General features: G+C 40.0%; 1 protein-coding gene across 4 annotated transcripts in view; it reads left to right on the top strand.

The window, feature by feature from the left end:
- The window catches only part of LOC137998075 (ephrin type-A receptor 7-like), a 43634-nt gene that overhangs the window by 20918 nt on the left and 12716 nt on the right, over positions 1-10000 (top strand). For all 4 annotated transcript variants that reach the window (XM_068844484.1, XM_068844483.1, XM_068844485.1 and 1 more), the window contains 4 exons: positions 6366-7011; positions 7572-7619; positions 8111-8473; positions 9952-10000. The exon at positions 9952-10000 is cut by the window's right edge and continues 163 nt beyond it. In XM_068844484.1, coding sequence (XP_068700585.1) covers positions 6366-7011; positions 7572-7619; positions 8111-8473; positions 9952-10000 — 1106 coding nt within the window. The remainder of the gene's footprint in view (positions 1-6365; positions 7012-7571; positions 7620-8110; positions 8474-9951) is intronic.

The following is a 10000-nucleotide window of genomic DNA, read 5'->3' as shown; positions in this document are numbered from 1 at the left end:
AGTAAGGTCTAATAAATTTTTGAATGGATACACATTGAGGGTTGAACGGTTAAAAAGGATAAAAAGAATAAAATGGTGCTTAAAAATAGCGGAGCAAGCCGTGACACGTCGTAATAAGCTTTGCAGCTTTCATAGTCTTAAGGAAAAACAATTTACCAAACGTAACAAAGATCTATACAAATTTATATGAACCCTGTCAGTAATTATCGGGGAGAGAGAGTTGCGGTTTGCAAGCTACTGCTTGCGCCGTAAGGAAGAACGAGACAGCGATTTCCTGTTTTCAGAGCCAAACACGTTGCCGCTTATGTAGCCTGTGTACAGCCGCCCGCTCTCCGAAAAAAAAAAATCGGAGAGGAGCGTCTGTGATTTACCGTCAGTAACCGTGTTCCGGAATAATTTTGCATACATTATTAAGTGATCTACGCTGACCAAAACTTGCGTGGCTCATATTTCGTTGGAGCTAAATTCTCAAAATGGTGGTCAATGAGGTAGATTTCAAACGTGCATTGAAGAGCGTCTCGGATAGTTTTAAGATACCTTGGCTTTATAGCATAGAAGCCCTCTTTAAAGGAAAGGATGTATTTGCAAGCCTTCCAACCGGGTACGGCTCTGATCTTCAGAGCAGCACAGATCGTTGCCGATGAGCTGTTATTTTCCTCGATGTGTTAACATCTCAAACCTTCCAGGGCATTACGCTTTGTAGATTGTGCTTGAGAATGGCTAGGCTGGTTCGAGCAAGGCGTTGGGATTACATTGACTGATAAGGAATAGCGGGAGACGTTTTCGAGTGGACAATCTTTTGAAAAGTGAAATATTCACCTCTTGAAGAGCGCTTTCGTTTCTTTTGCGCTGACAAGAATTCCTACAAATGTACGTCGAATCGATTTCCCCTTTACACTCCATAGATAACAATTCCGCTCGTACTTTAAAAGAAAAACCTCTTTGACAATCAAAAAGATTTTTATTCGTACTTTGTACCGTGCTCAAAGTACACACGAACTCATCGTAAAATCTCTCACGGTGGTTCTCACGGTGTTGAAGTGGAGAAATGAAAATAAAAACCAATCAAAACTCGTTGTTTCAATGATGTAATGATCGATGGGTAATAACCAATCAAATCATTTTCCACACATTCCAGGAAAAATCACGTGGTATGGAACACGATTATCAACGGTAAATCACAGACGCTCCTCTCCGATTTTTTTTTTCGGAGAGCGGGCGGCTGTACACAGGCTACCGCTTATGTGGATCATCCTGCAAATTCCTTCATCGATCAACTGCGGGACTACCAGGATTACCTACCAGAACAACTGGCTGGCGACGATACCCAATATAAATACAGTAAACACCCGCATATAAGAACACTTTTTTCAGGTTTAAGGCTGATCGTGTTCTTATTTAAGGGGTGCTCAGTGAGAAATCAGTCTGAAAGTGTTCTTAAAATGTTGTTAAAATTTCTTTCAGAAATACTTCCATTTATATATTACCAGAGGTTTAATTAACATACAATGCTGTTTTGTAATAGATTTTATAGTTTGTAATGGTCCTGTGCATCATAGTACTTTGATATAAGTTACTGTACTGTATTGTTTCCTTATCTTAACATTATACCCTTTCCCTTTGAATTAAGAACATGTTTATTTATCAGGCTTAATTTTTTCTTATTTATATGGTGCTTTATTGGCCAAATTTCAGTCTGATGTTCTTAATTTACTTGTTCTTATATACGGGTGTTTACTGTAGCTTGAGGGGTAGGGCCCTGGGGGTCGGCGCTTGTTCGACCAGATGATAGGCTTACGCCTGTTGTCGGGTGGAGCACGTCATTTTAAAGTCATTATTTTTACCAGGGCAAACATCCAGAATTTGACCAACCAAATACGTCGAGGACTCTCTTGCATCGACAGGTAAAACCTTCCTACATACACATGTACCCTAACTTACCCTCATAATAACAACTTTAATAATCCATTTTGGCAGAGAAATACAACGCATTTACAACATAAGAAATAATGTAAAATTACAATAAAATGATTTCCAGACCTCGCAGTTTTACCTGGAAATAATGAATATAAATATAAATGTAGATACATAGGTGTACTATTCATTTGAGAATTTAGCAGCCTTGTGGCTCTTGCTATAAAAGAGTTTGCATGTTTTTGGGTTCCAGACCTTGGTATGACTACTGGACCAGGTCTGGATCGTAGATTGTAACTATGACTTATACTTGGCTTCGAGAAGAATACTTGATTGGGATGACTGATGTCTTCTATCGTGCTTTCCAATTCACGTTTTGTTGGTTCCATTCGTTGATATGCCTATTATATCCAGACACCTGGTTTGTATGAACTGTAAGTCGTCTGCCAGATACTGTGGTAGACCACCCCAGACTTGTGACGCATATTTAAGGAGTGGACGGATTTTGGTACAATAAACTGTAGTGCCAATCTCCGTAGGCAACCTTGCTCTCCTACATTCACGTAGATAATATAATCTCTTGCAGGCTTTCTTTGTTGTTTGTTGGACATGGTAGTTCCAACGTAGGTTATTTTGCTGCCAGAATCCAAGTACAGTAGTTTAAACTGGGATACCCTCTCCAATTGTATGTTATTTATTCGTAGAGCTTCCGGCTTGATAGAATTTTTGCAGAAGGAAATCCACATATCTTTAGTTTTCTTGGGGTTCAGTAGCATATTATTTGTAGTAGCCCAACTCTGGAGGACATCAAGGACTTTCTGCATATTTGATGAGCAGCCATTTGGTACACTCTCATAAACTGTACAGTCGTCAGCGTATTTGCACATCCGTTCTCGTTCCATTTCAACAGGTATAAAGTCGTCGAAGTCATCGATGAATATACTGAACAACAGAGGGGATATGACAGACCCTTGCGGTACTCCAGCTGGACAAATGTGCGTTGATGAAAGAACGCCAGAGAGCTTTACTTGTTCTTGCCTGAGGAAAACGTTTTGTCCATAGCCACAGTGACTTGCTGATGCACCTGTCTTTAAGTTTTGATAGAATAATCGAGTGATCGACCAGGTCGAAGGCCTGAAATCGATAAATAAGGACTGGATAACCTTTTTACCCTCTGGTCTGTTATCTGTATCGTTAAAACATGTTTGTGTACTGTTTACAAGAGCCGATACGGTCGATCGACCTTGAGAGAAGGCATGTTGATTCCTTTTAACTCTAAAGGCATCCTTATTTAACATGATTTGTACTTTCTCTAAGACTTTACCAAGGATGGAAAGAACAGATGTCTGTCTGAAATCCGTCTCGATATCTTCTGGTAGATGAACTTTTGCAGGAGTGACGAGAGCGTCTTTATATAAAGGGGGATATTTCCTCTCAGAGATACTTGCGCAGAGAATATCATGGGCAACAACTGCCAGTTCTTCAGCAAAGTTCTTCAAAGTCCAGTCACTGATTTTGTCTGCGCCTGTTGCTTTCCTGGGGTCAAGCTCTTTTAATAACTTCTCGACTTGCCCAGTACTTGGAGGGCGGGGAGGATTGTCAGGTAAACCATCAGAATCAACTAATGGCATAGCATGCAGGAGTATGATCTTTCCATGGTTTTGTGAAAACATGTTGAAGCTTTTCAACGATGGTATACATATCCTCAGATATAGGGATGTTTGAATTTGATTTTATTTCCACTTGTTCCACAGATAAAATAATAGATTAATTTAAACCATTTTACTGGATTCTTGGTAGGTGTTGTTGCTACTTTGTTCTTATAATACTCCACCTTAGCCTTTCAAATCAGTTGTGATACTTTGATTCGTAGTTGTTGGTATTTCTCCATATCTCCTTCGCTGTAAGCACGCTGTCGGTCGTTAATAACACTCTTTATATATGGAGTTAACTATGGCTTGTCGCTTGGATGCATTCGCATTCTTTTTATTGGCATAGTTCCATCTAGAATGCTTGTCATATGCTGTGTAAATATGTCCACCTTTTGATCTACATCTCGTGCATTTGATTCCAACTCTGTTCATTCAGGCGTATTGTCAGTACGGCAATGTTTCTTGGACGCATTGTTCTTACGTTCCGCGGGATTGGCTTTACTTTGACCTGTATTTTAGCTTTAACGAGTAGACATTGGTGGTCTGATTTTCCCAGCGGTGATAGATGGACTGCCGCATTGTAGATACTAGCCATATTTGTAAGAATCTGGTCGAGTGTGTTGTTTCCTCGGGTAGGACCATGAATCAATCTTTTTAAGTTAAATATTCTACATAAACTTTTGAAATCTCCGGCCAACAAGATTCCTGCTGATGGGTTATCTCTTAGCGCCGTATCCAATGATTGAGTCAAGTAGTTAGTCATATCCTTTACCTCTGTAACGGATTTTCCTGGTGGCTAATAAACACCGGAAACAACAATAAAACTATAACGCCGAGGGTTCTCTTGGGAAATAACTTGAGCCAAAGAACCTCTCTCTCTTCGTCTTCAAGATTCAATAAACGTTTTGATTTTAGATCGCTCTTTATATAAGCTACAACTCCTCCACCATAACAATTTACTCGATCCTTTCGATATGTGTTATATTTGTCCTTTAAGGAGACAGCTGTTGTTGGTATATCGTTGGACAGCCAGGATTCGGTTATAATGGTGATTGTAGTATTCATTTATATCTGTGATACATCGAAGTTCGTCAATGTTATTGCTCAGATGACAGGAATTTGTAAGCAGAATAGAAGGTGTCGCACACGATGGCTCAGTTCTCAAAATTGGAATCTCTACACAATTCACTGGGACATGAGTTCTTAGATGCTTTTGTGCCTTTCACTGATTTGAATATTTATAGATTGCATTGATAACAATCCTGTATGTCGTTCTTGTACTCATCGTCCAGCCCGGTTTCCCCGTGTAGACCTCTGTATACCAAGATGTTTCAAGGTTGTACAAGTGTTGAAGTCAATTTGAGACGTGCCAAAACGTTTCAGAGATCATAACATAATGCTGGTGTAAGTAAGCTTTGAAATGGTCGCCATGTGATTGAAGTGAAATGATGGTGTGGTAAATTTCACAATCCACAGAGGAGGGAAAGGACTGTGTGCTTCCTTGGGAATCCAGTTTTTTGTCCCTTGGAATTCATATTGATCAGCTGAGCACAGAACCATCATAGTCTTGTTGAGGACCGCTGAGAAAAAGGGTTGTTGACGACAACGGATACCGGGCTGCCTTTCTCTCTGACGCATTTGTCCGTGGAGTGTGAATGTCTGAAGACAGTGTTCTCCAAACAGAAAATTTCCCAGCGCCTTCCCGTATTCTTCCTTGCAAACTCGAGATTCTCTAACCAGCAGTTACCGCAGTCTTAATCACGAACATGGATTCAGCTAATGTTGTCAATAAACAGCCTAAGGATGTCAGCGATAAATTTGCAGACTACCGTTCAGCCCGTGTTTGTCAGCCGTTTACTCAACCAAGATCTCAGAATGTAGGAGAAATATCCCAAGATCATTATCCACTGGTGTCTTGCAGTTTTCTTAATCGGATCTGTGGGATACAGGTGATGTTGGATCTACAAATAGTTGTGACTGGTCACAAACAAAAGGCTTCCAGCTATCTACAAAAGTCAAAGGGAGTCCCCGGAAACCCGAGACTGGCGTGTTTCCGTATCTTTCAGCAAAGCCAGTTTATTACACTAGGCAATTTTTCCCGCAACTTGTCTAGGCGCAATTTTGTTGCGAGACAAGTTGCTTCACGGGTGTTCACCTGGGAACGTTTTTTGCATCTTGTCTCGTGATCGATGATCACATGAGGTTAAAGTAACATTTTCATTGGCTGGTGCCGCAAACCGTTGTGACATAAGTTGCAAAAGAGATGTTACGCTACGCAATGATAATTTGTTGCAGCGTTGCGAGATGAGTTCCGCAAAGTAGAACTGATTTCCCCCTCTTGCAACGGTGGCGGCAACAAAAATGTCGCATGGAATGTCTGTGGCAGGGTATGTTACACCGGGCACTTTTTCGTGCAACTTGTGTAGCAACAAAATTGCGAGACAAGTTGCAAGAAAAAGTGCCTAGTGTATGTAACATAAGCTTAATGCATGAAACATCACTTATATTGTCCTCATGTATTCAATTCATGCAAAAGTGTTCTTCTAATTACCTACGTTTTTTATTAGTGACGTTTTTTTTTTCAAGCAAATTTAGACTTACACCTTAGCCATACTCGTCTATCAATTTCTCATGATATACCTTGATGGAAACCGGATTGAATGCATTCCTTTTCGTTTTCTTATTTTGTACAGTGAAATCGCCCATCCGGGAGTGGAGGGAATTTATTGGACAGATTCTTTACTCATTCGGTTTTGGATTTAAAGGCATTGACGTTGTTGTTTTTCTCTATACATACAGTGGGATCATCCAAGCACCACATCTGGTGGAAATTTAAGGGACAGATACTCAGTGTGCAATTTTGATAACAGCGAGGAGCCAAACAACTGGTTACGAAGCGGTCTGATTCTAGTGGGAGACATAGAAAGATTGGATGTCACCATAGAGTATAAGTCACGTCAGTGTTTGCCGTCATACAAGTTTTGTAGAAATTCATTTTACGCTTTTGTCTTGGAATCAAATGCACGTCTGGACGCTAATCACATACCAAACCCTATCAGCAACCACAGTTTATATCGAAGATTTGAAAATATCAGCCGTCTGTCTGACAACAGAGAAACTTTAACAATGTCTCTTCAGGTTAAAAGCAAATATATTGTTCTTGGATTTCGTGATCGAGGTGGATGTAGAATATTGTATTCAGTCAAGGTCCCATATAAGGTTTGTCCTGGAAAAGCACTTGCAGACAGTTTGGTCTCTCTTCCGAAAACAGTTTCTCAACTGGAGTCAATTTCCGTGGAAGGAAGTTGTGCGCCAAACTCTGTGCAATCAGTGTCAGGTAATTTGACTGTTCTGTGTGACAGCAATGGTGAGTGGAATACCAGTCAACTGGAAGGCAAGTGTGTCTGCAAGGAAGGTATGGAAAACTCAGGAGGTATATGTCAAGGTATTAAGTTTGTTTCTTTTTTTTTCTAGTATGACTTATTACATTAATTGTTCTTGTTACAAGGAAAAAGGGAACGATTTTTTGGTGACCTTGTTTTCCATATCTGATTCCATAGGTCAGTCATAATGAAACCCGACTTGGTACCAATGGTGAGATGACAGAGGGTTGTCGAGGATTCGCTTGTCGCTAGTCCAAAACTCTTGGACGAAGCACAGCACATGAGTTATTCCGAAAGTCGCGGTGTCATTACAATTCGCATATATTATAGGCGCGTCAAACTACTGTTAACACTTCAGAGATGAAAAGCGTTTCACCCAACGAAAAGTTACCTAATTTTTTTCAATTTTTTGAAATTCTTGTTCAATAATCAATTTATGGACTTAACGAAATTCACTCATGTTCCATTAAACCCAAGTTAGTACTGTTCAGTTCAACTAAGAATGAAGCTAAACGGACCTACCAATTCTCATTATGAAAATGACACACCAACTTTCCTTTCTTAGCACTATATAAGGCTAATTGTTTGTTTGCTTTTTTGTTTCCTGTTGAAATAAAATAAGCATGCTCTCCTGGAAAATTTAATGAAAGAAAGGGATTTAACTGCACTGGTAAGTTTCTCTTTATGTTTGAGCCCATCTGTGTCGGCCTCAGTTTTTGAGCCTTAAACTGAGAATTAGATGTATATTATTATTTCCAAACCCAAAAGAGTGGATGTTATCATAGATCATCATTCATAACCACCAAAAATGCAACAGAGAACATCAGTGTCAGGTATAAGAGGCCCTTGCGCTTAAATCAAATAAAACTCCCTTCTAACCAAATCGAAGAAAATTGGAAGGCGCTAAGTCCTGCGTGGTACCTTCATCTGGGTTTTGCACAACTTTCTTTGAAAAAAACCTAACGGTTTGACACCTTAAGCGGTGAGATGGCTCAATTCCAAGTCATCTGAATGGGCATTCACCAGTCTTTGTTCGGATCGCACCAAAATTGCAATTTAAGAGTATGTGTTGATATTGAGACAACCCAAATGACAATCAGCCTCCCCACAGCCGTTGTTGTTATTTACAACATTATTTTTATCCATATATTTCTCTCTTAGAAATCCCATCGGCCCCCAAAAATGTCACAGTTACATTTGTCAACCAAACTGCCATCGGGCTGACATGGGAACCACCGGAAACAGCTGATGATCAGAGTCGCGTGTACTACGATGTGGAATGTTGGGAGACTTGCAATGAAAATAAGGACAACAAGTGTGTCAACAGACCTTGTGATAATGATGTTAATTACATACCCAGTAAACAAGGAATAAACAAGACCCAAGTAATGATCACAAATCTTTCGTCATTTGTAAATTATAAGCTAACGATCTACTCAAGGAACAGAGTGAGTGATTTGGCTCGAGAGATGCATGGACTTGAAGGAAACTTTGCTTTTATCAATGTGATAACTAATGAATCACGTAAGTTTTCTCATTTCTATCATGTTTGTTCAGTAAGGCATTTACTTGTCGGACCATTAGAGACAGCCGCTTCTATTTGTTGGACAAAGCCTGGAAGTTCAGAAAATATTGCCACAGATATTTTTTCCTCGGGGTTTTTTTCCTGGGATTAAACCTTTGCGTTGCGGATTTTCTATTATTGCATTTTAATCGGATATATCAACGTCTTCTAAATCAAAAAAGACGCAAGTAATGATCACAAATTTCTCGTCATCTGTGAATTTCAAACGGATGATTTACTCAAGGAACAGAGCGAGTGATTTGTCGCGAGAGATGCAAGGACTTGAAAGGAACTTTGCCTTCATCACATTGGCAACAAATGAATCACGTGAGTTTGGACATTTCTCTTAAGTTCAGTGTTCACTATTACCCGCGTTCAGTTGCAGGGAGACTGGTAAAGAATATTGGTACAGGAACTTGACACGTGACCGCAGTTAAAAAAACTTAACCGTGGCTTTCGAGAAGTGAAGCTATTTTTCGAATCTTCTGTAGAACTTAATTTATACTACCGACTTCTTTACGGGTATACTCTACGAAACCAAGTCAGCATTTGCATTTGAAGCTCATACCGAGTCTCAATCGACTTCACCACCTACGCTAATGGTACGTCAAGTGATCTTGGCAATACGTGATCTTTCCTCATGTATATAGCCGGCTACCATACAGAACCAAAATAAACTAACGGGCCAAAAAGTCACCAGGGTCAACTTGAAAAAGCGGACGTCTTCGTGAATGCTCAAGTCAGCCGCTCGTGCTCTGCATTGTCGAAACTGCTGCAGCAAAACAATTGTATTCCGAACTAAAATGCTACGAAATAAACCATAAAAAACTCATGAAAAGAAATTTAAGTCTTTGAGATACAAATTGACTAGTGATGACGATTCTTATTGCATTTTTGACAACGTTGACATGATTTGTTTAGATTTATGCTTTGTGCAACCCACCTAGTGATGACAGGTTTTCCCAATCCCGCAACTAGTACTCTACCTTAACTGCAAACACCTCGCCAAAACTCGAAAAAAAAAAGAAAGAAGAAAGAAACTGTCCCTGCTGATCAAACTTCCTTGTAGTGCTAGGTACCGAAATTCAAAGAATGCAGTTCAACGAAATTGGGCCGAAAGCAAAGATAAGGCGCCTCAGGCAGACGCCATATGGTCCATCTTTTATCCCGAAGCACCGCACCGCATCCAGGTGAAAATAACTAGAAATCGATCAAAGGTCTGACTAGACAGCTTTCTAGTTTGAGCACAGATTGTGCTAGGTTTGGCCGACCGTAGTTCCATTTTGTAGAGAATGCCTTCGTGAACGTTGTTTGATCTGCCCTATCTGTGGCGTCTTAATGCTCATCGCTATTTGTGTTGATCCAACGTAATGCGTAAATCTCTACACGGCATTGCAGTCTTTAGTGTTAAATGTTTATTTGTTTAATACAAATGTAGATCCTGGTAAACCGGAAGTCTATGTTGAAGGACTCAGCCAAAAGGATGC

This window comes from Montipora foliosa, chromosome 3, assembly GCF_036669935.1.
Source record: "Montipora foliosa isolate CH-2021 chromosome 3, ASM3666993v2, whole genome shotgun sequence".
NCBI lineage: Eukaryota > Metazoa > Cnidaria > Anthozoa > Scleractinia > Acroporidae > Montipora > Montipora foliosa.
This window is presented reverse-complemented; position numbering and strand designations above follow the sequence as displayed.